This window comes from Aythya fuligula, chromosome 1, assembly GCF_009819795.1.
Source record: "Aythya fuligula isolate bAytFul2 chromosome 1, bAytFul2.pri, whole genome shotgun sequence".
NCBI lineage: Eukaryota > Metazoa > Chordata > Aves > Anseriformes > Anatidae > Aythya > Aythya fuligula.
The window spans coordinates 116885480-116899374 of record NC_045559.1 but is presented as its reverse complement, the minus strand read 5'-3'; the positions used below and the strand labels follow the sequence as shown (position 1 = coordinate 116899374).

General features: G+C 41.5%; 1 protein-coding gene across 1 annotated transcript in view; it reads left to right on the top strand.

Annotated features, from left to right (window-relative positions):
• LOC116487930 (amine oxidase [flavin-containing] A-like) overlaps positions 1–13633 on the top strand; it is a 38613-nt gene extending 24980 nt beyond the window's left edge. The window contains exons 6-15 of the mRNA XM_032185183.1: positions 1218–1359; positions 2812–2961; positions 4269–4428; positions 5745–5841; positions 7228–7281; positions 8213–8270; positions 8696–8793; positions 10224–10335; positions 11814–11876; positions 12262–13633. Of these exons, the coding sequence (XP_032041074.1) occupies positions 1218–1359; positions 2812–2961; positions 4269–4428; positions 5745–5841; positions 7228–7281; positions 8213–8270; positions 8696–8793; positions 10224–10335; positions 11814–11876; positions 12262–12417 (1090 nt within the window). The 3' untranslated portion in view covers positions 12418–13633. The remainder of the gene's footprint in view (positions 1–1217; positions 1360–2811; positions 2962–4268; positions 4429–5744; positions 5842–7227; positions 7282–8212; positions 8271–8695; positions 8794–10223; positions 10336–11813; positions 11877–12261) is intronic.
• Positions 13634–13895: the final 262 nt, after the last annotated feature.

Sequence of the window (13895 nt, the reverse complement as noted above, 5' to 3'; positions counted from 1 at the left end):
GTTTGTCTGCAAGACTGCTTCTACTGCTGGTGGCTTTCTGGCACTCCAGTTTTAATGGACACCACTCCAATTTTAATGGACACACTCAGCTGAAACATGTTCAAAAAGCCATTTTAAATCTTCAAGCCAAGCCAGATTTTTCTAAACATAGTTAAAAACGGTACCACCCTAAATGGAAAAGCTTTTTTACAACATTTTCTATATGACTTGGGTCAAGATTGCAATGTAAGAGTAATTTGTCATGTGCCACAGATCAACCATTACTAATCCTGAAGACTCTTCATATTTCTCAAGCAACAGAAATTGTGCATCTCAATGCTTTTAGGACTGTTACAGAGGGCTATTGTGTGCTCTATGTGTTCATATTCTTGCTAATGTAATAAAGGTGACTGGACTTCATGCCTAGGGAAATTAGTTTGTAAAAGTTTAAAAGTTATATATTTTAGCCTGGACAACTTGCAAAGTTGCTTCCTTTAGGAGATGGTTATAAATCCATGTGGTTTTATGAAGCTTCATCTAAATCAAAGACCTTTTGCTGTCTTTGCAAAATAATTTCAATTCTTTTAGTAATATGTAACTACAAATGAAACAAATGATCATACATAGCAATGTCCTCACCTCCTGCTGGTGTAACTCTGTTTATGTTCAGAGGATTTACTTCACTAGACAACTGTTCCTCCCCCTATATTTGTGGCGATAACTGACAATTTGATTTTTCTGGGTTACTTATGGTGTCTGATTCTTGGTCTTACAAAAGCACTGTTATATCAGAGATGGGAAATGTTTTAGCAGTGTGGCTAGTTGAGTCCCTGAAGAGCAATCAGACCTTGGAAATGATGTGCCTGATGAGCTCCCTGTGGAGGAGAAATGCAGAAGAAGTTCGCTAACAGGTTACCAAATGCATTCTCCTGTTGAGAAAAATATTTGTTTTGATGAAAGGAATGGCGACTGGGAAAGTATTTAAAGAAATAACTAAGGTAAAATCAGTAGGATTTCAAACTGCATGGGTAAATGCTTTGGAAGGAAGGAAGGGAGGCGCTGATATAACCATTGAAACAATCAAGCTCCAGGCTAACAAATGAGGCAAATATAAATCATTTTGGCTTCTCTGACAGTGGGGTAGCAGCCCTTATCGAGAATAATAAAGAAAAAATAATGAAAGCAATCAGGAAGCCACATTTGTTCAGTACCTGTTTCTGCTCCTGTGTTTCATGCAGAGCTGGTAAAGAATTTGCCACCCTCTTTGTGAATGTCAACGTCACGTCTGAGCCGCACGAAGTCTCCGCTCTCTGGTTCCTGTGGTACGTGAGGCAGTGTGGGGGCACATCCAGGATATTCTCTGTCACCAATGGGGGCCAGGTACAAAATGTCTCCTATTTTTCCCCCCTTGAAACCTTAAAGAGCAAGTGGAGTGTCGTACCCGCCAAACTCCTGCAATTAATGAAAGGAGAACAAAACACCAAGTTTATGGGGCACCAAAGACAGTTATGTTCTCGTGGGGCTGAATGGCCCACTCAGCTAACTCTGTGTAATGAGGAATTTCATTAGCTAGGCTGTGGGATAAATTGGGACAATTTAATTAATTTTTCTGTCCTGCATTCACTTCAACATAGTTCTTTTGTTGCAGATTTGGTTTTTTTCCCCTCCTCCTTTATGTGCCAATTTGTTTTCTATGGGATACTTACCACATCTGAATGTTTTCAACAGTTCAAAGCAAGTGTGCTTGAGACTGAAATACTGACATTTTTTATTTTCTTTGTGGAAGTCTCTAATGCCAAGAGTTGGAAGTAGGTAGCAAAAGGCCCTTCAGGTAGGAGTAAAACCCAAGAGCCTTCCACCACAGGGTCCTCTCACCCACAGTTGCTGTTCCATGTCAGCAACTGCTAGATGTTGTGGTAAGGATTAAAAATAAAATAAATACCCTTAGATAGACAAGACGTGGAGAGGGGAAAGCTAGGCTGAGAAGAGCGCTTCCTTTTCTTTGTGCCTGGGTGTGTCAGGCTGCCTTGGTTGCTGCCTTCCTTCCCTCTGCCTGATCAAAGTCAGCTGAGAAAAAGAAGTGTTTCTGACTTAGCAGCCATGATGAGTCTTATAAAACTTCTTCAGGCAGTCATTTCAGTATTTCAGCACAAGAATTTGTGGCTCCTTTCCTCCTTGCCTGTACCAGCATCTTCTATGTAAAGTGAGGTGCTTGATAGAGCAATGGTGGCTGATGGATAAAAGAGGGCTAGTGCTTCCTATTGGCCTCTGCTCAGACATCACAAAAAATATGTGTCACAAATTGTGCTTTTTCCAGACAACACTGTCTCTGTGTCCTCCCAGGGACAGATAAAGCTCATTGCCTGCTGCACTCGAGGCCAGACTCAGTTAAAGATTTGTCTTACTTCTGAGCTTGAGAAGGCTTTAGCTGTACAGATGCAAGGTGGTATCTTTGTCACACATGAGGGTTTTGATAGCACAGTGATGGCTAAAATACTAAAAACTTCTTTTTAATGAGGTGATTTGTTTATTCTAGCTAAAATAGCTGCATTATACTTCTTTATTCTGCGGGCTTCATGAGCCTCTAAGACAGGTAATTGAGAAAGCCATTGTAAAAATGTCTCAGCTATCAGTCTCCAGTGAGGTTCAAGCTTCTGTCTTACCTTTTATGAAAGTCTGGGCTACTTTATGCGTCCTTAGGACTTGTACATTTGTCCTGGAGTTTCTTGATTATGAGCAGAAGTCATGTTCAATGTCGTTGTGATTAATGCTTGTGATTTTTTTTTGTTTGTTTTGTTTTGTTTTGTTCTGTTTTTTCTGTTTGTTTTTTAGGAGAGGAAGTTTATTGGGGGTTCTGGTCAGATATCAGAGAAAATAAAGGATCACCTCGGAGGCAAAGTTAAACTGGAGAGACCTGTGGTCCGTATTGATCAGACAGGTGATAATGTCATTGTGGAGACTCTAAACCATGAAATATATGAGGTAATTTGATTAAAATAAAAGTAGAGTATGCATTTAGTGGGTGAATACATCTGCTGTAGCTCTTAGCCAGATGTAATCAGGAAGTACCTATTTGTGTGTGTCTATTTCTCAGACTGTCCGGACAGTCTGTGAATCCTGCTTTGCAGATTTATTTATGGCTGGGTCACATCTTGGTGTTCTGCTAATTGGTCATTAGTCTGCTTTGTCTATCTGACCTTTTTTTGTGATTATGTAGTTTTACATTTTAGTTCCTCATTGAGACTGTTTCAGATAAAGAAAAATAAGGTTCCTGTTTGTATTGAATTTTGTGGTTTGCAGGAAAAAAAAAAAAGAAAAAAAAAAAAAGGACGCAACATTTCAAACCCAGTTAGTAAGATTTGTGAGGTCAGCTTGTCACGAGATACGAAAGGCCAAGGCTCAGCCCCATCCCATGCAGTGACAGTAGCTCCCTTCTGAATGCAGAGTCAAGCCTGCTGCAGGGGCAAGGAGGGTTTGTGGGGCTCAGCCACCGCCTGCAAGACACCCGTCTCATCAGCTGCAGTGTGCAGAGGATATTTAGAGAGAGTTAGCAGAAAGGGAAGGGACTGTTTGACAGAGGAACTGCTCTGAGGATATGCTGAGGAGGGGCTCTCTCCCTCCCCCAGGGATTATTAGCCACAAAGTCAAACCACAGGCTTCTTCCTCTGTGCCGGCTGAGCTCAGTCAGAGCAGACAGGCTTCCTGCACTCAGTGGCCCTGCCAGTATCAGCACTCCTTGGAGCAGCAGTGAGTGCAGTGATTCAGTGTCAGCCTGAACCCTGAAGCAGAGCATCCTTCGTCACTCTGGTCAGATGCAGACCTGTGAGAGGAAAGGAGCATGTTCAGGAAAGCTGAAATCACCACCAGTGTTGCCTGTCCTGAAGTAGAATACTGTGAACATGCAATGGAGTGATTTATTTATTTTTTTATAATAAAAAGGGTCATATTTTCTTGGGAATATTAAAAGGCACTTTTACCTATGCTGTAAGATCTTTCTTGTCCCATTCCCTGACCTGTCTCCAGCCAGGTTTCATCTGTAGTCCTGTAGTGTTCAGAAAGCTGTCAGGAATCACATAATCACAAAATAACATATTTTCCTTACCTTCTTTTTCTGAAATGGCAGAATTCTTCTGGCCACCTGGAAATATCTGTATGGGAAAGCCAATTAGGAAAGTCAGGGGTGGGAAAGCTCTTTAATGATGGATAAGAGCATCTTTCAAATGTGTCCTGCAGGGCAACCCCAGTGTGAGGCAGTGCCTTGTCTCTGCTGACTGTGGTTTACTTTTCAGGGCAAGTATGTGATCAGTGCTATCCCTCCCATCCTGACAACGAAGATCCATTACAACCCAGAACTGCCACCAAAGAGAAACCAGTTAATTCAGCGTATGCCTATGGGGTCTGTCATAAAATGCATGATGTACTACAAGGAAGCCTTCTGGCAGAAGAAAGGTATGTGGAGAAAGCGAAGGACTTGGGAACCCAGTGCTATGCTAATTTTGAAGCTCTGCTGTCTATCAGGGAATAAATCCAGGAGGGCATTAAATGTGCAAAACACCCAAATTAAGCACATAGAAAAGCAAAAGCTCTTTGGGAAGGAGAGCTCCTTGTCCAAGCTTAAGTATACACCTTTTCCCAAAGCAGAGTTCAAACCCCAGCAGGATCCCAAGTCTCAGAGCTGCCAGCTGCTCACTGATAGAAGAAGCCAGGTTTCCCTGGGAAGTATTGCTGAAAGCTATGAGGCCACCTGCAATGCACAGAAACAGCAGCCATGCAGCAGCAAGTCCCTGATTCTCCCTGCTGAGACAGAGTTAGGGCAGCCAGAGTGAATTTACAGCAGACGACAGTGAGATCTTTGGGTGTAAGTGAGACCTTTCCCTGTTTTTAATCCTCTGTTCTACAGACTTGGTATCTCAGAGGAATGGGAAAAGTAGGTTAGCTTTTTGTTTAACTCGAGATATTTTTCCAAGTACTGCAACATCAAAATTTTCTCAGCTTTAACTGTTAAAGAATGATCAAAAAATCAGTTACCATTTCTAGAGCTATTTGCATGAACAGGTTAGTTTCCACTTCCTATATAATGACACCGAAAGTTGCACTGGGTGAGAATATTTCTTAATCGAAAGAATATAATTTTGCATGTTTCAGGGCATAAGCCAACCACCAAATGGGATTAGAAAGAAATGCAGGTAGGTTTATACATTTCTATCTGTGCAGGATTTTTTGTGTGTTCATCTGAAACATGTAGGTGGTGCCAAGGATGTGATACTAGATTGGATTACCCATGTTTATGCTGCATTACCATTACTGGACACCATTTATGACAGTCGTCTCATCAATAAAATCAATACAGACTGTAAATTTGAGCCCACAGTGAGCAGATATAATTACATTGGGTTTTGTTGCTGCTGATGTTGTTTTAACCAAAGTTACTTATGGAATGAACCATTGTAGTTCTTGCTAAATCAATTTATTTTTAATGCTTACTGAGCCCAATATAGAAAGCCACAGGGACTTGCAACAAGCCACAAAAATTCCTTACTAAGTAGTAATGGAATTTAAATACGACTTTTATAAGTCTGTGTACAAAATTTCCCAGAGTCAGAGGAAAGAGAGGTAAGACTGTTACAGACTTCTAGTTATTATTGGTGACCAAGGAATTACTGTGCAATTCCTTTTATTGATAGTTTTCCCAGTTCACTGCTGTCAGTATGGAGATTATCAACAGGTCTCTCTGACAATTATTTTGCTTTCTTTTCTCCCCTTAGGTTGCAGTGCTGCTCTCTTCATTGAGGATGAAGAATGCCCAATCGGAATAACCATGGATGACACAAAACCAGATGGATCTTTTCCTGCCATTATGGGGTTAGGAGCTTCTAGCCCATACTTACAGATATGCATTTCTTTTTGTATAAAGGAGTGAGAGAAGGAGGAGGAGGAGGAAGAGGAAAAATGGACAGATCCTATCAGTGGTGCCCACTCCCACAGCCCTAGTAGAGGGTGGAGAGTACTTCTAACAGCCCCCTCGTGCCTCTCTAGTCCATTTAAGCTTTTATGTGAAACTTGTGCTACAAATAGCCTGATACAATGGTGATTGTCGGGAAGGGGTTGCTGAATTCACCTTTGCTTGTTTGAAGCATTCACACAGTGTTTTGCTGCTGAGTAGATTTAGAAATAAATCCTTTACTTACCTAGTTTTATGAGAGTTTTATGAGCCTGTACTCTGCTTATGTCAGGATCTTGTATTTTACACCTAGGCCAAAATGAAAATGCAATTGTCCAAGATATCATCGTTTGCATCCTCTCCCCATCTAGCTGAGGAGGGGCAAAGAACATCAGCTTGTGGTTAAGTTAGGCAGCAGCTGCTCAGTGAGGAAATCGGAATTCTTCAGTGAGGAAATAAAAAAAAAAAAAATAGAGGAGCTGGAGTTTGGACAAACAGATGACAAAATGTGTAGCAGCATTTATTGGCTTTTAAAAATGAAATTAAGCCAATATGAACAAACAATCTTTACAAATGTTTCCACTGTAATCTGAGGGGAACCTGCCAAAAAAGGCCAATATAAATGTCAAGCAACCACTTGTGAAGTGTTTGGCAAGGAAAGCGTGCCACTTCTACCAAACTGTACATGCTTATGAGCATATTCAAGGCTTAAAAACTTCCGTCTTGCAAGTGGTAAACCTCTTCCAAATGGCAAATGGTTTCTTGCATTCTCCTTGTGGATTTCTCCTTGCAGCTTCATTCTAAAGGAGTGCAGGAACCGAATTCATCCCAGAAGTATTTCTACTGAGGTCAAAGGAACTGGTCACCAGATTTGCTTCTTTCATGCTGAGTAAAAATCAGGCACAGTTCTTACAGGACTGGTCCATGGTGCTGTGCAGCGTTTGTCAGAGCAGCAGGCTACCAGCACATATTAACACCAAGTAGCATGGACAGTGGTATGGCCAGCTGCCTGTGAGACATCAACAGCACAAGAAAACTCAGGGTCTCAGACTTTTTGGATAAGAACTCAGTGTAAGAAGGGAGGCGATGCTGACTAGTTTGTTGAATGTAGGATATCCCACAGGGGCCTTACACCTGCACGTCCTATACTTAATTTAGGGATTGGATATGAAAAACTGTCAGGCCCATTACATGCCATTAAAATGCTTTGTCCAACTTTTTTTTTAGAGTTGTTTCAAGCAAAATCTTGCAAATCAGATGGAGTGTCAACATTGTATGATATTTGTGTATCATATTTTTCTTTTCAGTTTCATCCTTACCAGGAAGGCTGTTAAGCTGGCCAGTCTCACTAAGGAAGAGAGGTAAGAGTTCAGAAATTGTAAATATTTTAGATACAAAACGGTTGTCTGGAATACTTCCCCACAGGCACGTATGTGGGTTTGTGTGTGTGTGTGTGTGTGTGTAAATATGCACATACTCAGTGCAACTACAAGTGCTGGAAATCGGGGTGAAAATTTAGATTTTAGCATAAACTGGCCAAGTCACTAACACCAATATCCATGCAGTTATGGTTATTTCTGAGTTTCGAACTCCTGCCTGCGCTTCCATGTTATGACTTATCAGCTCTGCATGTGCATTGATAAGACTTTCCTGAAGACGTTCCCAAGCTGCACCCCACTGCATGATGCTTCACCCCAGGGAGAGATGGAGCGCTGACACTCAGAGTTGTGGGTGTCTTTCACATTCGGACTGGGCAACAAAATTTTTAAACCTCCGTGCTTACAGCAGTGTGGTTTCTCTATTAGTCTGTGATATGAACAAACAGTACTTTCTAAATGTGATTTTAGTATACATGCAAGTGAAAGAGGAGTTCTGCTTAGGAATGTGAGTAGCATTCTCCGGCTCATATTTTGTTCTCAGGTGTAGTAAATCTGTAAGGATTTCATTGATTTATATTACTTCTCTTCTGCTCTTACATCAGTGAACAGGAGAATGAATTGGCACCGCATCCTAAAATAACTGCACAGAGATTTATTTTCTAGAGCTCATTGCCAAAATCGGCCTTAGTTTCCCATTCCAGGGTCCATTTTGTATATCACGGTTATGCTTCAGCATTTGAATATGCACACTAAGATAAGAACTGGAAATCAGACTTAAAAGCAAAGCAAAAAACAACTTTCTTTCCAATGTGCTGCAATATGTATTTATTTTTTATTTTTAATATCAAGAGCAATAGCTTAGAGGCTTTTTCCACTTTTTTTTTTTTTCCTGAATATTTTTGTTCTCATATAGGAAGAAGAAAATCTGCGAGTCATATGCCAAGGCAATGGAGATGGAAGAGGCATTACATGTAAGACATGAATATTTGTTTTCACCTTTGTTGTATGGTAACATTGCTACTTTGTTCTGGAGGATGAAGCCAAATAGCCTGGGACCTAAAATTTTGTGTTGTGCCATAGTGCCATAGAACCTGTACACCAGAGGTGAGGGCAGCAGCATCTAGTACAGGAAGAAAAGACCTGGGAGTCTCACTCTTTGCAAGAAAAGAAAAGGCAGTGCATGGTTTAATTTGTCCTGCATTTCTTTGTGGGAGGATAGAGCTTCTCTAGAAGTGTAAATGTTTGTTTGTTGTTAATGGATAGCATTAATCAGATGATATGACATTGTACCCTTAACCTGTTTTTTCCATCTTCAAAGGAAATTTGTTTATTTCTTTCTTTTATATCCAGTATCTTTGCCACTGTTTTACTCTCTAATGTTTGCTAATACTTACAGCCAGTGCATTATGAAGAAAAGAACTGGACCATGGAACAATATTCAGGGGGTTGCTACACAGCCTACTTCCCACCTGGCATAATGTATTCATACGGAAGGTAAAACATAAAATGCTTTGCTTTCTACTTTGCATTTCTCAGCTCATTTACAATGATGCCCTTTGTGCAACAAACTTAGGACATGTAGCACTCTGGGGGAACTCCAACCCTCTTTCCGCTCCCCTGCACCCAGCTAATAAGACTCTTGCTTTCGACTTTAATGAGAGCAGTTTCTCTTGTGACTTTCACGAAAACAAAACACAGTCACAAAGGGACCTGCTACAGCTACAAAACCTTTCCCCACAAGGCAGGCTACTCAGAATATTTGCCACTATGCAGTATTTGCATGTTTTCATTATACCCTTTAATGCTTTCTGAGGCCTTCAGGACACACGTCTTGGACACAGGAGGAGTCTCCATTGACTGTGTAGGTGGAGCATCAGATTCTGGCAATGCCCATTGAATCACATAACCAGGGGAAGACATAAAATGCCCTCCCCACACAGAACTGCTGTATTCCTAAAGGAACATGTTCAATAATACCAACTAATATGTGGTGTATCACTGAAAAGCCTGCGGAAAGCACAGTTCAGCACCTATTGGGAACAAACAGACAAATCACGTATCCAAAACCAAAGACCAGGCAAATCATGTAGCACATGACAGTGTGAGCTCTTTAGCTTTTTCTCCTCAGACTGTCCATTGTGGGGCTACACCCTGTCTCTGCGCCAAGATGCGAGTGGGAAGCAGTCATCCCATGCACCGATGTTTTTGTATCAACTAAACTGAAAGCTTGGGTAGTGATGGGTGAGGTCTCTGGCCTCACCCACCATGGGTGGGGTCTCTGGCCTCACCCATCATGGGTGGAATGTTGGATGGGAACTGTTATAGCAAGCATGTCCCTCTCTGGGAAAGGCAGCTCACTCCCTATGGCTGAGTTGACCCGGATCCTTGTGCAGCTTTGTGCAGCTGAGGGGCTGGTTTATATGACCCTACAGGGCCAGATGCAAATCCATAAATGTGCATGTCTTTAGCTGCCAGCCCCTTTTGGCAAGCAGCCAGGCAAGTCCAACACCCTAAAGAGAAGCTGGTATTGGTGATCCCTCACTGAGAAAACATCATTCACATCCCATTGTAATAGCAGGATAACAACAAAGCTGCCATGCAGAACACATAAACCTATCAGCTGCACTGCATTTCTGGAGGCTGTTAAGATTATCCCTTATCCCAGCACTAAAATAAGGCTTGTATTATTTTGCACAGAAGCTGATTTACCCCTTGGATTTTCTTTCTCAGATCTTGTGTTTGTGCACAGAGAGGCAGGTGGGTGGTTTTGCAGGGAGATCTTGTTGCACTGTGCTCCCCAGCCCTGGTCTGCAGAGATTCTGGAGGAACCAAGTTGAGTGCTCCATCAAAGCCAATGAATTGCTTTAAGAAGGATCATCAGCTTCTTATTACTTGTCATCTGACATTCTCCATTTGTTTTGAAGGATCATTCGCCAGCCAGTTGACAGAATCTACTTTGCTGGCACGGAGACGGCTACCCAATGGAGCGGGTACATGGAGGGGGCCGTGCAGGCAGGAGAGAGAGCAGCCAGAGAGGTACAGACCGTTGGCTTGGGTCATCTCTTTTAAAAGGCTAAAAAGAATTAAGTACAGCTTGGAGGGTCTCATTTGGTCTATCACACACTGTAATTGTGCTGGGGTTCCTAGAACTGGTGGGGAAAAATCCTGGAACGGAAAGTGAGCCAAAGGCTTTCTTTTTTTAACTTCAAAAACTGTTTAAACTTTACTTTGTTTATTATTGAATAATGTGCAGCCAAAATCTCACAAGAAACTGAACATCACACATTATGTTGCTGCACTAGAGACTTAAAACAAAGCTCATGCTATATAGCTCATGTCCAGATGAATAAACCCTCCAAACTAATGCATCCCTTAGATATTCCACCACAATTTCTATCACATTAATCACAGTTTTTTGTTTGTTTGTTTGTTTGTTTAAAGCAATTTCAGACATTACAAATGTGTGTGGTTATTTCCTGTGCAGCAATCTGGAAATCTGAGCATTATTCTGATTTTTGATCTATCCCTTCTGCTTCTCCTTTCACCAGAGAATATAGTGAGCTTGGCTTTATGAATCCATAACGGGTGGCTCTGATAATGTCTAAATCTCAGAATGACACACATTGGGCTGGGTTCCCAGTCACAGTAAAATCTCTTAACAACAGTCTGGATGGAGGGGAAAAAAAACATCTTTAAAGGGTATACATTACAATTAAAACTGCTGTATGGCAGAGCCACAGAGTTGTTAAATAATGGAAAATCAGCCCCTTGCTTTCCTTTGACAGAGTATCAAATTCACCTTATAATCTTCATTGCTTGCTCTGTTTTAAGTAACCTAATATCTCATTTATCTTCTCTGTGCCTGTGAGCAGCTGTTACAAAGTTAGCTGTCTCTTCTGGAGACATTAATTTGCCCCCAAGAGCCTCCATGATTTTTACAACCAGTCCATGGTCAAAAAAACCTCGATGAACTTTGTATGTTCTAAGTGTAGCCAAGAGATAACTTCATCAGAGTATGCTTCGAAAACCCAGGACTTGAATCTCTCCTCTTTCTAGTTTGTGATTCAGGAAGCATCATTCCCAACATGCTGTGTGTCCCAAGCACGTGGGACTATGCTATTTCTCAAATGTCATGTGAAAAAGCATTTTTACTTGTACTCAGGAAGAAAAATAAACATCTGGAAAAGCTGTAGTTCCTTTGGATTTCTGTGTGAAGGCCTACTTTTTACAGACTGGGTGAAAGACTCTGTGAAACTGTCCTTGTGTTCTTAAAACATTGGTTAGCCACACACAGCCATTTGATCACCAGCTATCATATTTTTACACAAACTATTAAAATTCCATCCTTCGCTCTTTGCTGATATAAGCAGACAAATTGCTACACGTTTTCTGGTTCAGCTAGTCATAGTTATGCTTTTTCTCAGTGTCAGCTTGCTCTGACTTGCTGTGTTTTTCCAAACCAGAAAGTAGTTGGTGTGGTTTTTCACATGTGGTTCCAACAATTTTAATTCTAGATTTTACACCGTATGGGGAAGATCTCTGAAAATGAAATTTGGATGCCAGAGCCAGAGTCAAAGGTAAGTAACTTTCTTGTCACCACAAGAGCGAACCCCCTGAATGGGCTGTGGTCTCTGTGATGGTGGTTCCTGTGGGACCTGTCCCTCTACAAGATTTTAATTACCTTTTGTGTTGACAATACTAATTTTTTCAACTTGTCCGTGGTGTATTGTTACCTCTGCGTAAGAGGTGGATGACTAAGACCCATAGGTAGCTCCACCTTGACTGTCCTGTGGCCTTAAAGGCCAACACAAAACACGTTTCAAAACCATGACACACCTTCCCTCACCTTATCTGGCTCTTGAGAAAAACTTGTGATCTCCCCAGCGTAGTAGGAGACATTTACTGCAACCCCGCACACAGTGAGGGAGAGCCTGTGTTCATACAAATCCCTCTCTCCTCCAGGACGTCCCATCCCGACCATTTACCACCACCTTCTGGGAGAGGAACCTGCCGTCTGCGCCAGGACTGTTCTGTCTGCTTGGGAATACTGTTTTTTTCACCTCTGTGGCTGCTGCAGGGCTGTTTGCCTATAAAAAGGGACTATTAATTCGAAATTAGTGTGGACTAAATGTCCAGTTGAAGCTGAGTACTCACTCTTCATCCCATTTACCAGATGAGGGTTATTTTTGGAATGAAGTGAGCTGGAAAGGGCAAAAGGTATTCTCCTTGTGATTTTCTTTTTAGTGTCATAATTAAAGCATTAAATCTACTGCAATTGCTACCAGCAAAACAAACTTAAATCAACTGTGGGGGTATTTTTTAAATTTGCCTTTTCCTTGTCCATTTGTTTTGATTGGACCCATTAATATCAATGTTATATTCCTAACATAGGGAAAACAAAATGCAGATTGGACCTTTTCCAAAAAGCAAAGAGGTTTTGGATCATGCATTCATTTCCACTTGCTGCTCTATTTTTTGCCACACGAGTTAATAAGTACCCTTATGTATTCACCTCAGTTAGTGTCTCAGAATATCTGAGGTTACTTCTGCAGCATCCCTGCTGCACGCAAGAGATTAGCATGCCAATCAGACACAGAATTGCTAAATTAATTTCCAAAGGCATTTGATTAATTATTAATCATCACAACTGAAACTTAACTGTGAGCGGGATGAAAGGAGATAATTAGTATGAAGTAGATCGCTAAACAGCGAGAGGAGAAGCATGGGTGGACTTTGTTCCACCTGCTGCTGAACGAGCAACTACACTTTACGGTTGCAAAAGGTGCTTTGGGCAGTGAGCCTCATGCTGCTGCAGTTCTTCCACAGAGCATCTCTCAAGTCGCTTCCTGGCCCAAGTGCATTTGACCCAGGCTGGCCACTGTCTATTAAAGTGGAAAGAAGTGAATTAGCAAAGTTGAAGCCCCTCTGACTTGCAGCAGATGCTGGCAGATTTTCAGAACATCAGCCGTTTCCTGGCTCCCTGTCAATTCACTGTCCCTCATTTCACTCGTACTCCGTACTGCCTTCCTACAATAAGGAGAAATATATTTGGGGCTTGAATTACTGCCTTGTAAATTACAGTAATTGGATGCATCTGCCTGTTCCGCTCTTATTATGTACATGACACACTTAAAATAATCAGTTTAGTGTTAACTGAAGTCTAGAATATATGTTTCACAATGTACCGTCATTATGCGGTCTTTTTGCCATGAAATGTGACCATTGTATGTGTCCATGGACTCAATTGTCATTCAACGTCAGTGAAATGTGCCTTTCAATAGTCCTGAAACCTTGATAAGAGGATCTCTTCTATAAACTTTTCTTCATATTCTTTCTCTTGTGTCATTTTTTGTGAGTTTGTGGAAGGTTTCTCTGCACCTGTGTTAAATCACAGGATGTATCACATACAGCAGCCAACAAACGCTCACTCTGCTCAACGTGGTCTGTATGTGTACACAAAGTTTACATAAAACAGACCTACCTACCCAGCAAGATGATGTCACTCCTGCCCATCTCTTCAACTACCTTCATATATCCTCTCACTTTTTTGTACAAAAGCTTTGCAGACCCTGTAATTCAGTGCAGACCAATCTCAG